At 46.8% G+C, this 15,780-nt stretch overlaps 2 protein-coding genes across 3 annotated transcripts in view; both read right to left on the bottom strand.

Annotated features, from left to right (window-relative positions):
* Positions 1–2,013: 2,013 nt before the first annotated feature.
* On the bottom strand, positions 2,014–6,015 carry FNDC10 (fibronectin type III domain containing 10). Its single transcript, XM_037379917.1, has one exon. It carries the CDS (start codon positions 5,147–5,149, stop codon positions 4,472–4,474), a length of 678 nt encoding a protein of 225 aa, XP_037235814.1. The 5' UTR covers positions 5,150–6,015; the 3' UTR covers positions 2,014–4,471.
* Positions 6,016–6,141: 126 nt separating this feature from the next.
* The window catches only part of LOC119144455 (Golgi integral membrane protein 4-like), a 42,145-nt gene continuing 32,506 nt past the window's right edge, over positions 6,142–15,780 (bottom strand). Inside the window, exons 12-14 of one of the 2 annotated variants that reach the window (XM_037379915.1) lie at positions 15,550–15,714; positions 14,352–14,423; positions 6,142–12,941 (exon numbers count right to left, since the gene is read on the bottom strand). In XM_037379915.1, the coding sequence (XP_037235812.1) occupies positions 12,831–12,941; positions 14,352–14,423; positions 15,550–15,714 (348 nt within the window). In that variant the 3' untranslated portion in view covers positions 6,142–12,830. Of the gene's footprint in view, positions 12,942–14,338; positions 14,424–15,549; positions 15,715–15,780 lie in introns of both variants that reach the window. The other variant, XM_037379916.1, reaches the window with a different exon arrangement.

Below are 15,780 nucleotides of genomic sequence, written 5' to 3'. Positions count from 1 at the left end.
TTAGAGGGCTTTACTTGGCGCACTGTATAAATACTGCACTTCCCTTTGCCATCATTTACATCCTGGCAAAGCAGGCTGAAAATACTGCCAGTGAATTTTAAATGACAAGCCAAACATTGCGATACGAAAACTTCTGCATCAAAAAACATTCTTTCAGGTGAAAACAAGCAGGTGGTTTGGGCATTTTTTTCGCAGATGAGGTGAGACAACGTGTAAAGCCAGGAGATGCGGTGAGCAGATCTGTGATGAAGCAGTACCAGTCAGGGTATATTTGCTCGGGCTAAAACTGCAAAAGGCCCCATCCAAGCATCACTGCTATAATTCCTAAACCTTTAACAGGAATGTGACAGAGTCAACTGTTATCTGCCACTTTTTTCTCCTTTCAGCCCACTCTTTCTAGTCTTTTGGAACACGGGTGAAACAGAGCAGCAGTTCACAGTCTTGTAAGACTACAACTCCAGGTCTCCATGGAAGCAAAATACCAGCTTTCACTTGCACCTCCAAATAAAGCCAAGAAGCCTTTCCTTTCATGCGCCACAAAAATACCATAATGGAATTAAGAGAGATTCTTTGCCTGAGGCACAGACCGTTTCCTCCAGAAGACTCAAAGCTGGGGTCAGGCTGAGCTTGAGCTGCTTACATTTAAGTACTTCTTTGCCTCACATTTAGCACAAGGCAAGGAAAAAAAAAAAGCCAGTTAACGAGCCTATCACTCCCCATTTTAACTTCATTTGAACTGGAAATTACCAGATAAACACAGGACCACATATTACCTGACTGTACCATATGGATTTTTAATACGCAGGTACCTGTATAGTAGTAGCAATACAGAGAATGTGTAGCGTCCTTAGAAGCTGTTTCCACTTTTCCCCACAGCATTAGGTGCGTAACAGCCAGCTTCCTAGCAGTTATAAATCAGCACACTGCCACTTCTTTATTGATGCCTGGACAGACCAGATGGATTGCAACTCTACAAGGTACTCTGCCTGTTTTGGGAATTGCTACAGACTCTGGATAAAGCTTTCTTTAACTGTGCAATCTCACAAAGGTTTGTGGGAGACAAATTAATATCAAATTTATGTACATGTAATTTTCCCCATTACTGCCAGAAAGAAATGTCTATACTCATGATGGAGGAAAAACCCCACAGTTATCAGTGGGTTGGCATATGTTTTGCTTGATGTCACATAAAATGAAATACAGAATACTCCGACTTTCTTTTCCAGACACCAAGATGCATCCAATCAAAACTTAATCCACTGAAAATGAATGAGGAACTGTAAGGTATTGTTTCCCATGTCCCACTTATAAAACACGGAAAGGAAAAAACCTGACAAAAATAATCCTTTAGAGAATTACAGAATTTCCTCCACCAAGATTTACATTCTTGTTTTACATATGTTGCTTTTGCTTGTCTACCCTCTGCCCAGCACGCTTTGCAATGCAATCCACAGAGACAGATGCATGAAGATGTGAGATGACTACAAAGTAACATCTCTGTAGTATCTACTAAGTGCTGGCTTAGCAAGTAACTGTAGCCTATTGATAACCTGTAGAGGTGTCATATTGAAGATAGTGACGTACAAAACAGTAAATTAAATTTGGTGCTGTTTCCTCAGACTTACATCAGTGTTACTGCAATGACCAGCGGTCTGCACACAAAATGAAGTAGCTTGAATTGGTAAACAGAGATGGATTTGGGAGCTAAAGGCAGCTCATTCAAAGGTCAAAAATAGGGATCATTTATATAAAACCCCAAAGACACCTGACTACTGTAATTAATGGTTTTGAATGGGTGAGTCTTCATACGAAATTTCACATCTGGCTTCCTAGATCTGAACGACTGAAGCAATCATCTTGAGTATTGCGCCTGTTTTCCCCGTGCTGTTGGACACGCAGATCATGAGCTCCTCGCACCAGGTGTTGTGACCTCCTGCTTGATAATAATATTTTACGCTGGACCAGATGATCTCTCCAGCTCAAGCCTTTTATTTTTTATTTTTTTTTTTTTTTAATTACAGACAGTTCCATGATCAAGTTCAGGCAGCAGAAGGGCTTGCAGTCTCTGTCCCGAGGTTTTCAAGGCAACACTGGATACAGCCCTGAGCAACCCGGTGTGATCTCACAGCTGACCCTGCTTTGAACAGGAGGCTGAACTAGATGACCTTCCAAGAGGTCCCTTCCAACTTGAATTACGCTGTGATCCTATAGTCTAAACCTCCAGTGAACCAAAATCAAGTATTCAGAAAATACATCTCTTTTCATTTTCCCATTAATATTGTCATAATTTTACGGGAGGCAATGGAATATCATTATGACCAGTCTTTGGGCAGATCTGCTCGCTTTGAGTCAGACAAGATCTGGAACCAGTAAGTGTTTGTGAGGTTTTCATTTTTTTTCATTATTCTCTTAATTTATTAAGGTCAATGCCAAGGCGGTACAAGGCCTGTTATTTATACATTTAATTTTTACATCTGGCAATTCACAACAAGATGGAGAACAAAACAGTAACGCTGGTGACAGAAGCTGACAAGAAATATACAAAATTGGTGCCACTGTAACAGTCCTGTGCAGAACTGGCTACAGGAAAGACTGATTTGAAACCTTTAAAAAACCTTTGACCCAAATTTACTGTGTTTAAATTCACTGAACTATACCACGAGGTACAATTTGTCTTAATGTTCTTAAAACCGATTGCCTTTTCTTCGAGCAGTCAATCTCCTTAGGGATAAAAAAGAAATAATTATGACATTGTCCTTCTATGTCAATGAATGACACCATGTGATGCTGGGTACTGTCAGGCTGCTTAAATCAAGTACATAGGTAAGTTAATAAAAAGAAAACACTGTTTAGAATTTAGAGTCAGCTGCACATGAGAAAGAAAACAAAGCAAGAGTACCAAACAAAAGGTATTTCTGCCTGATGAAATACAGACCTTCAGTTTCTCAGCCACTCTCAAATTATTGAAGGGATTATGATTAGTACAAATACTGCATTTTCTTACAGATTCCATATACTTTCTATGTTTACCTTCTAGCAAGTTTATACTTCACAACCTACTTTCACAAATAAAAGCACAAGGGTCATTCACCGGTGATAAACATTTACACAAACAGATCACATAAGAACGTATTTTAATAGCAATACCCTTTTATAGGAGAGCTGTTCCCCTACTTTTGCTTTAGGTGCTCAGATGAAGTGATATAAAGTCATTTTCTGTTACAGCAGTCAACTACATACAGACAACACTAAAGGAGAACTAGCTCACTAAATAAATACCTCTCAGGTGGTAACTGACTCTATTTTGTGTATATATTAAAGTTCAAGTAATGATCAGCCTAAGTGTTGTTTTTTTAAAAAACAAACAATCGAACAAACAAACCAACAGCCACTAGTTTCAGAGACAAGAACACTAGGGGAGACACAGCTGTCTATGAAGACTACAGGAACAGATATACCAATATAAATGGGACAAATTCTCAGCACTAAGGCACAATAGAATTAATACTAGAATATGGCTAAAACCTTACTTACTACAGCATCGGGTGAGCGGTTAACAAGGAGTGCTCCTGTGCTCAAAACGCTCGGCTACAACATGAGTGAGTTCTGTGTTTAAGATGCTTTTACCTTAAGTGTAGCTGCGCGCGGCATTCCTAAAAGGTGGGATTTCAGAGGGCAGTGATGGTGCTCATTTACATCGTACTTATTTCATGATTAAGGATCGGTTCATTACGTGCACAACAAAACGCAAGTTTTCACACCAAGTTTGTCCCTTTAGCATTGCTCATTGTGGAAACTACCGATGTGACAGTTCTGCAGGGAGGAGGAAAGCTGGTTTAGGCGGGGTGGGATGCTGACAGCCGCTCCAGCTGCCCGAAAACCCCTGTGGGTTTGCACAGGGGCCAGCCTGGGTCCCAGAACTTGCGAACAGCGTAAGGCACGATACAAACCCCACTCAAATCACAGGATTTAGGTGGGCTTTGGATCAAACACACACTCAGCTATTGGTTTTGTGGTTCCAACGGCCTGCTTGCCCCCGGACCCTAAACAACACCCCGCCCCCCCCCAGGAAAAAAAATCAAGCACGTGTCTCAAGAGCAGGGGGGTTGAGGCCTCGGCTTAGAACAAGGGTGTTCTGGAGAGACTTCTCAAACAGGCCCTCCGTAAGGTCTGTCGCTTGCTTTTAAAACCAGGCATTTTTCTGGCACCTGTGGACCTCTGCCAGTATTTACTTTGAATCCACGGAGTTCCCACGAGTCTGGCTCAGGCTGGAAAGCCACCCTAGGAGGAAGAAGAGCTCCGAACACTGAGGAACCCCCAAATCCTGGCACCCGGGGAAAGGCAAACCCCAGCCACCCAACGCTTCCACCGCGGCCCTGGGCAAAGCCTCTCCCCCTCGCTGCCAGAGCCGGCCGGGCGGCGTGGGGCACGCTGCCGGCGGGGGCCCCCGGGCGAGCGGCCGCGCTGCGGGCTAGGCACGGCGCGGGGCGGCGGCGGCCGGGCCGAGGGCCGGGCTCATGAGGTTCTCGGTGATGTAGGCCACCAGGAGGCAGATGAAGACGAGCATGACGCAGATGGAGCCCCCCACGGCCGTCATGGCGACGACGATATCCCGCATGGCGGCCGGCTCCACGCGGAACTCCACGCACTGGGCGGGCGGCGCGGGGCGCGGCGGCGCGTAGCGCGGCTGCAGGCAGAGGCGGTAGCGCACGCTGCCGTGCGCCTCGGGCAGCAGGTAGTCGCGGCAGGCGGCGCCCAGCTCCACGCTGTCGCAGGGGAAGCGCGTGTAGGTGCCGTCCCAGGAGCAGTTGAGCGCGAAGCCGCGGAGGCCGGCGGCGGGGCGCGGCGGCCCCCACTGCAGCAGCACGCTGCCGTTGCGCAGCACGTTGGCCACCAAGGCGCCGCCCGGCGAGCGGTGGGCGCGGCAGGCCCGCGCCGCGCACTGGAAGCCGCGGGCCGGCGTGCGGAAGCAGAGCCGCCCGTCCGCCGAGCCCTCGGCGCCCACCTTGTAGGGGCACCACGGCTCCTCGGGCCCGGCCCGCCGCGGCGAGGCGGCGGGCGCCGGCCCGGCGGCGGGCGGCGCCCTCAGGGCGGCCGCCGACGCGCCGAGGCAGAGCAGGGCGAGGAGGGGCGGCAGCAGGCTGGGCATGCCGGCCGCCGCGGCATGGAGCCGAGCCGCGGTACCGGCGGAGGGCGGCGGCGCCCCGTGCGCCGGTTATAAACGCGGGCTCCGCAGCCGCTCCGCCGGCCGCCAATGGAGAGGCGGCTCCGCCGTTAACTCTCGCTGGGCTGCTGGGCAGCGCACGCAGAGCGCACCGGCCCCGGCCCCGCCGTGCTCGCGCTGCGGGCGGGGGGGTCGGGGGGGCCGCCGGGCTCAGCCCCCCACCCCCAGCCCGGGGGTTGCGGGACGCGGGGTCCGGGCGCTGCCCCGCCAGCGGGGTCTCGTAGCCCGCAGCGATGGGGGCCGGGGCAGGGCTGTGCAAAGTTAGAAGCGCCCCTCCAGCTGAAGCACACCTCCTTCAAAGAAATAGGGGGCAGGTGGATTTTTTTTAAAAGGTTATGTGGATTTTTATTTTATTTTTTTTTAAAGGGTTATGCCTGCAGACCTCGGCTGCTTTAACCCCCTGGGACCAGAAACTCGGAGAAACTCTACAAGGATGTAACATAGAGGGAGAGAGACATGAATCCCCCAGCAGGCCAGCAGATAGCAGCAATAAAGCTGTGGGTCTTCAGTGTGCACTCGGCTGGGAGACCAAAGGTACTCCGCTTGCTCCTGTCTTCCAAAAAATGCCATTTTCTCCTCTCTGCGGCAGGACCAGCCCCCAATCCATCCATCTGATCTCGAGCCAGCTGCTCATCTTGCAGCACAGAAGAGGGCTGAAGGGGACAGAGCAGGGCTCCATCCTTGCATTACACCAGAATGCTTTCTTCTGAACGACCTTGAAAGGTTTACGCTACAGACTTGTCAAATTCAGAAACAAAAGATCTCTAATGAAACAATTATAAAAATACATACTTAACCAAAGCACTACGGGGAGGTTTTTTGAACAGTTAAATCTGTAAAAGCTGCTTTAAGTCCCATCTTCTGAATTGCAGATTTCATTCTACACAAAAAATGGTGTGGGTCTTTTTTTTTTTTGTTTTGTTTGTATTTTGGTCAGGTTTTACAGTGTGTCCTATTCTAGTTTTTTTAGCAGAACATAAGCATTTGTCTATATTTAACTTGCAGAGTAGAACAATTACATTACATCGTTAAAACCCCCAGAAATGTGCCTTAACACGTTGGTGTAGTTTTTCTTCATTATATTACCTATTTGGGAATACAAGATCTACAGATTACTATGTAAGTTTTCCTTAAAAGTGTTTATTGACTTATTTTTCTTTTATTTTAAAGTTATATAAGATTTTGAATCCTATTTTTATTTCATAGCCTAAACAAAAAAAATCGTACACCTTGGATTTCATTGAAGATGTTACTTGAATATATATATATATATATAAAGTGTAATTTGCAGCAGTGTGGAACTTGTTTAGTTTTCCAATGCACTGAAGGTCAACATGAGCAAATGGTCTTGTATCAGGAGATTTTTTCCTGTTTGAAAGACGTGCCTTTTTCAAATATATGGTTTCTTAAGGAAATCTTTAAACATAATTTAACAGTGCCAAGTGGTATCCTATAATTATTTCCACGTCTAGTTTTAAACCACATTTATCACTGGGGGAGAGGGTGTCTGCTAGCCTATAGAAAGTTGCTAGAAATCTCTTGGTAACAAGAATTATCAGTAGGAATCAATGAAAAAATAGCATCAGCATAGAAAAGTATGCTAAAGCTTCAGTAATGGCTGCTCTCCTTGGGAAACACTTGGTTATCACAGAAAATAGGAGGTGCTGTGCTGCTGAAGGCACTTCTTGGTGGCTGAGGCAAATCTACCTGTGGAAGTTCCAGCTAGGATGCAAAACTGAAAATCTGACAGTCCTTCCTGAGAAATGTGTGGGTGTTCAGGAGATGGCTGAAACCAAACCAAGCAAGTTTTGCCTCCTTAAACTTCATGCAGTTCTCCTAACTACTATTAAGAGCAGATTGCACTCCAGAGCTGTCATTGTTTCAGTGATCAGGGATGAGATCTGGCACCAGCCTCTGATGTTGTTTATGGTTTGCAACGCACTTTGAGTTCTTCTGTTGAGGGATCCAACAGAAGGCTCTGGCATTTGGTATAGGAAAGGAAAATGGTTGGCACAGGAGTGAAGACACCTGGTTGCATGTGCCAACATCACTTTGTTCTGGACTTGAATTCCATACTTGAAGTTGTAGAAGAGGGGAAAAAACAAGCTAACCAGAGATACCTTGCCTCATGGAAAGCTGTGGAAGCCGCCTCAAATGTCTTTCCCAGAACGACTGCCAAAATTACCAGGAATCTGAGTAGACAATCATATTCTTCCCTTTGGTTTCAAGTCCTGAACCTCCGACTCATGCGAGGCAGAAGTATACCTGCACACTGACTTCCATTTAGCCATTTACATATTATGATCAGAATAACTGGTTCTGCAGTTATAGGCTGTTGTTGTTGAACAGAACAGTGAACTGACCTAAATGATCACAAAAGCCATTGAGTATATCCTTGTGCCACCACTGTCATCCTCAGACCTTTTGGTTTCTAGGCATACCCTTGTACTGGAAAACCCTGGTCTTCTTTGCAACAAGACATCTGGATAAACACACATTCCTTTAATTTCCAGCTTTTCTTCAGACACATGAACATAAGGATACAGAACATCCCAACCCCTGTCAGTGATACTCACACCTACCTCATCTCTCCCATGTGTATTGATAGTCTCTAACGCTAAAGCAGCAGGGAGTTCAGCAAAATTGGCAGGCTTCACTCCAGAGGTGGTCAAGTGTAAAACCGCACTGAGAGAGATGTGGGTTGCGGTGAAAAGGCATGCATTATTGCAAGGTGTGAAGAAGGAATGAGCACTGAAGGGTCTTCATTCCCTGGCAGGCCTATACTCCATCAGTCTAGGTTAGACTTATATTTAATCCCCAAGTTCTACAACCGCCAGTCTCACCCAGACTGTATAGAATTGGAACAGCAGTCATCCTTAGGAACAACTGTTATTAAGCAAGTCATATGTAACTAGAAATGAGGACATTCTTGGTTTAGGGATGTGCAGACAGTTCACCCCTGCAGTATGCAAGGGTTTAGGGCATTTTCTCCTCCAACTCCTTCAAATTTCTTAGAGAAAACGCCTCATTAAACTCCTATTAGACTGTCACATTTTAACCTCTAGAAATGCCATGTAAATGAATGAGCCTAATAATCCTGAACAGGTTTCCAAGTAAGAAATGGATTACAGAAAAGTAGGCTTCATCAAACAGATTTCATTTAACTGATCAATAGGCATATGTTTTCCTCATCCATGCCTTTATTTGTAAGGGCACAGAATGTACTGTTAATTCTCATCATCTGGCTAAAAGATGTGGCCAAACCACTTAATACTTTGACACCACGTGAACCCTGGAAACATATTTGTTTGCAGAAATCTAATCTACATCATCTTGCTGGAGCCCAAAGGAAAATAAAGAGCAATCCATCAAAAAATTAGTAACAACGCTACAGGTTAACTACACCTTATCCTGCCCTGTGTCCTTTGGCCTTGCACTACATCTCTAGGCAAAAGACAATGATTTACGCAAGAGACAAGCAAAACCACATGCTTTGGCATGGTCAGTCTGCCAGCGCTGGCTTCATATGAATACTTTGTCTCATTGTTTGCTCACTTAGTAATCCAGCTGTTTCTTAAGACTTTCTTCTGTGCCAGCCTGCAGTAAAGCTCAGCCTGGACTTCCCGTGTTTATCACTTCAACAGTTTGCCACTCGGGCAAACCACTGTCATTTGCTTTAAGCTGTGAACCCCCAGGCAGCATATCAAAATCTGTAACATCCCATATCGCTTTACTGGCCTTCAGACAGGCCCACCACCACATGTTTTCTGCTTTTCTGGTTCTCCACTGGGTTTATGCTCTCCTGTTCCACCTCCCGTCAGAGGAAACAGTGAACTAGTATTGAAATGGAGGCAATTTGCTACAGGCCAGACAAGGAAGGACTAACCGCCCACAGCTAACAATTTATGCAACACTCTACTAATTTTAGTCTCAGATACAGCCAGGGCAGACAATCCCTAGAGCAGAGATGCTTAGCTCTCAGCTAAGGGCAGCAAGCGACATATGGCTGGCTAAAGCATTCTCCTAGCAGGGAGCTTTACATTTAGGGCTGAGTTGCTACAGTTCCCTCCAAGTCATAACTCTGAGGATTACTCATCCTAGACAAGCAAAAGCAGAGAATTTGCCTCCTAATTTAGATAGCTCCTGCAGTCTCTCTGAATCAGCATGCAGCCTCACCCCCACCGGGGTTCTATTTCCAGCACTTGATTCACTTCCAGTAAGGTCTGAACTTACGTACTCTGACAGTCACAGGCTAAGCAAAGCATGGAAGAGGAGTGAATGAAATTCGGCAGATACCTGTACTACGCATCTCACTGGGGCAGCTTGGGCATGCAGGTTTGAAGCTCATGCCACAGACAGTGTCGGTCATTGATCCTGCACTGAACTGTGAAACCATGACATCTTACCAGCCCAGCTGAGAATTGGATGCATTTTTGATCAAGATGCATCTGAACCGATAACTGCAACTCCAGCTAATCTATTCTGAACATGCTATTTATAGCGGACAGTGGAGGCTGAGAAGTATTGCATCATACAGCAAGGTTAGCAATATAAAGCACTCATGCAGCATTAACCATTTCAAGTCATTTTGGATATCTTAAACCCTGTTACAGTTTTGCAGTGAGCTCCTTAGTGGGCTACATGAGCAGCTGTGGCACTTGGTTAACAAACCTTTTCCTAGAATACCTAGAACAGCCTCTGGCTGCTGTTCTGCCTCCGGCACCTTTGCTTATTCTGTCCACAAAGACACCGAGTAGTGCGAGTATAGAGCCCCTAGAACAGCATTTGTCTTCTCTGGAGATCTGCGCTGAGGCCTGGATACCTCTGCTCTTAAAACAGGCTATACTAGGGAGCAACATAAAGTGGGAAGATCAGAAAACTATTTATAAAACTGGGGGTTTGCTGAAGCTGTCAAATGAAATAATTTATATAGGAGTTGGACCACTCTCAGATTTCGGACCCAGGAGAAAGCTGGGAGAAAGAGAAGAAAAGCAGTATACAGTGAATGCTCTGCAGATCGAATGCTCCTTTCCAGACCCGAGAAAGCTCTTCTCATCAGAAGTGGTGGGTTGCAGCTGAACTGCTGCTGACAGCTCTACAGCGACCACGGCTGGGGTGCTCTGCCTTTGACTTCCTTAGCTTAGCCGAGATAAGGTGGCTAGGCATGGCTGCAGGTAGAACTCTGTAGCCAGGAGCTTTCTTGACTCCTGTCCTCCCAAAAGCTTGTATCATCAGCATTCACCTGTAAGGAGTTTGGTATTGTTCAAAACTCTTGCAGCGAGGCTTTTCATGGTCTCTGTGTACACATGCATCCCCCTCCAATTTCAGCAAGCAGCAGGTCAGGTCTGTGAGGTCCTAACTATGTGATTCTATTGGGCTCCATAATAACCAGCAGTACCATCCTGCTGTAAATCTAGAAAGGGCAGCATCTGGAAAAGCAAGATTTCTTGTTGCTTCCACACAACACAAGCAGAGAGCCAACCACATTAACTGTTCCAGTCTACCACAGAGTTAGACTTGCACAGCTGATTGTGCTGGTAAGAAACACCAGGAGAATAAAAGCAACCAAAAAGTCCTATGACATGTTAATTTCAAGCTCCATTAGAATCAGTGGAAGAGGGGAAGAAAATAATCAATACTGCCTGAATGAAAAAGACCAAGCTTATTGGGAGATAAATATTGTTTTTCCAAGTGTCTAACAAAACGTGCCCCAAAACAAGGGATTAAAAAAAGCTTAACTAATTCAAATAGGGATCAAAGATCTCTTCTCTGATCTTTTATCAGGTCACGACATTCAACCACAACCTGTGTTCAATGAGTGAGGTTCCAGAGTCCAGGACTTCTGACATGGTGATAAGGAAGTAAGAGACAGCTCAGATGCATGGGTCTTACGCAAAGTAGGAGATGTGACAGCTTTGCCCTGTTCATATGCCTAAACCAGGTCCCAGGCTTTGAGATTTCATGATTAAGCCCATTCTCCTTTCAGCTGCCTCCATTTAAAACTTCCAGGGACTCCAGGTGACTCATTCCTTCTATCTGAGGTCAGGCAGCATGTGTTTTAGAGACTAAGCAAAGCACCACAGATTTCAATCTATTGAATCAACAGAACACTAGAAGTACCCAACTCACTGATTAAAAACCAGACCTGTCTAGATGGAGCAAAATTTATCTTAGCTCTCTGTCAAATATTAGGAGACTGGAAAGAGGCTGAAAAGGATGGAATTGCATTAGTCAGGCTCCACATATTCCTTCATCTACCATCACGACTGCTCTTCCTTACTTCTCCCTGCTCCTGTGCACCAAATCTCATCCTCAGCAAGCCTTTCACGCTTGCTTGGGAATCCTGAACAATCTAGGGCACCTAGGGAGGTGCCAAAAGCTAAGTGTAGGTCAGGAAGGTAGGGAGGGGGTCTGGGAGGCAAATGCAGGCTGGGATATGCTCCGATATATTCTGCCGTTAGCCTGAGGAGGGCAGAGAGGGACAGCTCTGCTGGGATGCTGCAGCTGCATCACGAATCATAGTAAGGTCTGAGCAAACACACCCATCACCGAAATGGATGTTTGCTCCCATCCTGCTGCTTGCATTTGAGAACTTTAAGCAGTGGATAGTTTGGCCATTGCCATATTGTCTTCATGTCCCACTGGGGACCATCCACACCACCAAAATGCTACACAAAGTAAAAAGAATATCCCATCAGAGGGACTGGCAGCTGCGCCATGAAGTGCTTCATTCACCACAGCTGGCAACCTGCAGAGGTAACAGCAGGGTTGCAGTTGTTTCTTTGTGTGGCAGTCCCTGCCACCGTTGCAGAAGAGCCTGTCTTAGCTGAGGCCAGCCCACATCTCCAGGAACCCAGGGTGCAATAACAACATCAACACAAAATGCACAGCATTAGACGGGGAGGCTCCAAGCCCAGCAAGACAGTCACAGCTCAAAGGCAAGGAAAGGAGGTTCTACTACAGGGTTCTACTCTGAGTCACTGGGAAGGGTCTCTGCACCAGGAGGAGGATCCAGTCATCCATATACACACATGCACACACAGAGGCTGGCACACAGGGTCATTTCTGTTGCTGCTCATGGATAAGTATCACCCTTGCATTACTCCAGACAAAAAGCAGGCTGACTTCCTCTCCACCTTACTCTGATGGGTGCGAAGGATATTTTAAAGAAACACTACCGAGCAAAATATTTTATGAAGGCAGACTCCTTTGTATTAGCAATCAGTCGAGTAAGTCCAGGGACCAGTTCAGGCACCTTTCCACTGCCGAGAGGTTAAAAAAAAAAACCAACCAGAAAAACTCTCCAGCTTGGGACGGGATAGGGAAAACAAGACACAATAAATCAAAAAGTGCTTCTAAGAAAAGCAGCAGGGTAAAATCATTCCTACAGTCTGAGAGCACTTCCACGCTACTGACCAGAGAGGCAGCAATGGCCCCACACACGTAGATGTAATGCACATCTGCAAGCACCCTGCTCAGTGCCTGCAAAGACAGTTAACTCCTCCTGCCTTTGTCTGTTCTGGGCAGTGTTTAATACAGGAGCCAGTTCCCAGGAGGAGTTCCCATCCCCTCATTCTTAACGTATTTCATTTTCCTTCAGCATCTTTCAGTAGTAGTCATTCTTCTTGCCATCAGCTCTCTGTATATCTGCATGGTCCTTCTGGTCTTGGACAAGTTCCAGGTCATCATTGTCATCCACCTCACCTCCATGATCCTCCTGGGTGCAGAGGGAACAGCCAAGAAGGAAAAGTCAGCAAGGCCTGGAAAAGGAGACCCTAACTAGCAGCACACCATGCTGCTTCTGACTACAGCTGTTCTACCATACCAGCCCAGCTGGGGAAACTCAGGAAAACAGGGAAAAATCCATCTCTGCCAGTGATCTTTAGGTGTCATTGGCAAGCCACTTAGCCAAGACACAGAGGTAAGAAACGTGCGGTGCTATGATCAGCCTGTTCATTTTAAGCAAAGTTAATATCTTGGCATTACTATGCAATTTCAACATCTCAGCTTGTTGCAACTGCCATACAAGTAAAAGATATCCTACACCCACCAATTTCAAACTGTGTAACGAACCCCACCCGTGATGTGCAGCAGCCAGCACAGACTCTATTGGCACTTTTAGGTCCAGCTATCCAGTGTACAAGCCAGGTTCTACAAACAGGGCCAGGATAGCTCCTGGAATCGACTTTGCTCTGCCCACCCCTTATTTCCCCACTCCCTTCATTCCCAGCAGGCAGCCCAAATCCTTAATTCCTCAGCAATCATGTTGAAACTGCAGAAAAAGCCAGCAGCAGCCAACACAAAGGGCAAGGAGAAGATGAACAAGACTGGAAGAGGATCCTTCATTTCTACCTACGTGAGTCAGAAGGCACCAAAGCAATCCTCTCTAGTACTCATGCTCTCAATCCTTGGTGGCTTCCAGTCTTTCTCCTAGAGGAACTGCCAACCTGTCACTGACTACAGTAGTGCTGGGGCTCTGAGACACAGTGATAATAGCTGTTTTCAGCCAGAGGCGGCAGTTGCTTCCTGGCAACTGTGGCCCAACCAACACACCACCTCCCACATTTGCCTCACGAGTGGGATGTCACATTCTTCTGCTACTCGCACTTCTGTTTGACTTGCTGGCTGTTAACGCAATGACCCTTCTCAAAGCACAGGTGTAGTTCTCCCCAGCTCTTCCACAGACACAGGCTAGACCCAGTAGGACCTGTGCAACAGACTACAGGGCTCCCAGTGGATTTCTCACCACAGGAATAAACCCAGGGTGATGCTTGGAGAAACACATATCAGTCTTGCCTAGCTGCACCAGCAGAGTTTGTAATTTACCCCAGCTGCTGCTTGGTAAGCATCTTACAGCTCAACTGCTGCAGATTGATGCAGAAAGAAATGAGGAGGGGAGACAGAGCCCAAAGGGCACTCTGAACACCTGAAAAAGAAAAGGGAACAGAGGTAAATGGGCTCCAGGTTTACTCTGGAGACCCACCTCACTGAGCAGGCAGAGACAAAACTGAAGTCAGTGCTCACATCTGGTTTCCTAACAGCTGAGTAATGCTCAGCTCCTGGCTACCAACATACCCAGGTAACAATCACACCAGAGAGGGAAAGAGAAAGAACCTTGGTGTCGTACAATTTCTTGCTCCTGATCTTCTTGATAGTCATCCATTGGGTCTTCCCTGGGCTTGGCAGGTCTGTCAGAATCCTGAAACATACAGAAAGTCAGACACTGTTTAGAGTGCCCCAGCCTACTTCCAGCCCCTGCCAGGGATACAGCTTTCTTGTGTTAGAGCCCAGGTCTGGAAGACTGGGCTACAGCTCAGGAATCAGGGGACAGCAGAGAGACAACGAGGCAACCCAAACGCCATTTGTACTTTCCCCACCCAGTCTCTCTTCCCACCTGCTGGCAGCAACCACCCAGCTCCTTCCACCACGGTGAGAGTCTCTCCTGCAGCAGGAAGGTCCCAGGGCTAGGGCCCTTGCACATGCTGCTTTTGTATCAAGTCCCAGGACTGCAGGCAACCTACAAGTTATTTAGGGAAGAGCTTTAATGAGCACAGCACAGCCCTATCTGAGAGTCAGGTATGTTACTAATTCTTTCCACATTTTCACTAATATTGAGGAGGTGTTGCTGTGCTGGTGCCAATATCTCTTTCTTGTTTGATTTCATGGGCCTGGATATTATTTTTTTTTTTAAACCTCACTATTAATCATGATTTTAAAGCCTGACAGATAAAACACTCCTTTTTAAAACAAGCAACACTCAGCTGCTTGTCAAAACAAGCTAACATTTCCCTGATGCAGAGTCTGGCTTCAGACAGCAAGAAGCACTTTGCAAAATAAATTGATTCCATCTGCAAGCAGGCAAACAAGGAGGCAGAGTTCTCACGTGTTGTCATTGGTGCCAAGAGCCTGCTGCATACCCATCCCAGGGACAGTAATAGCCGCAACAACCAGACCCCGAGCACAGGCCCATATTATTGTCTCTGGTTTTGGTCTCTTAAGTGCTTGGAAAGATACAGCCCCTCTGCAGTAACAGCTGTGGTGTGGGCCGTCTCCTCTTCAATGTCTCTCCAGCCACGTAGGTACTGCAGACGCTGGGGCTGACTTCAACAAGCAGAGAGGACAGGGCCAGAACAAGTTCTGGTACCAACCAACCCACCGATTCTCACTCAGGAAGAGCTTTCTCCTGCCTGCTATATCCTTGCAGTGGATTAGGGATCCATCCAGGAACATGATGGTTTCCTTTGAGTCCTTTAGCTCTCTGCCTCCCCACGTTCATAGCTGGGGATCCCTCCCTGGCCCCTGCTGGTTGCCCTCATGTCAGTCACCTTCAGCGGCTTCTCCTTGGACTCTTCTTTCACGCTGGGCTCCTTGAACTTCTCCAAACCTCCCACCTTCTCTTCAAAGTCGGGTCTCTCCAGCTCAGCTTCCTCAAACTCATCCTCACCTTGGTTATTGGGATCCTGGGCCGGATCTGCAGCATCATCTGGCATCTGGACAAGAAAAGCGTCTTGTGAATACCAGCAGGACATCCCCTTGGAGACAGAGGGCTTGCTGCC

Source organism: Falco rusticolus, chromosome 3 (assembly GCF_015220075.1).
Source record: "Falco rusticolus isolate bFalRus1 chromosome 3, bFalRus1.pri, whole genome shotgun sequence".
NCBI lineage: Eukaryota > Metazoa > Chordata > Aves > Falconiformes > Falconidae > Falco > Falco rusticolus.
This window is presented reverse-complemented; position numbering and strand designations above follow the sequence as displayed.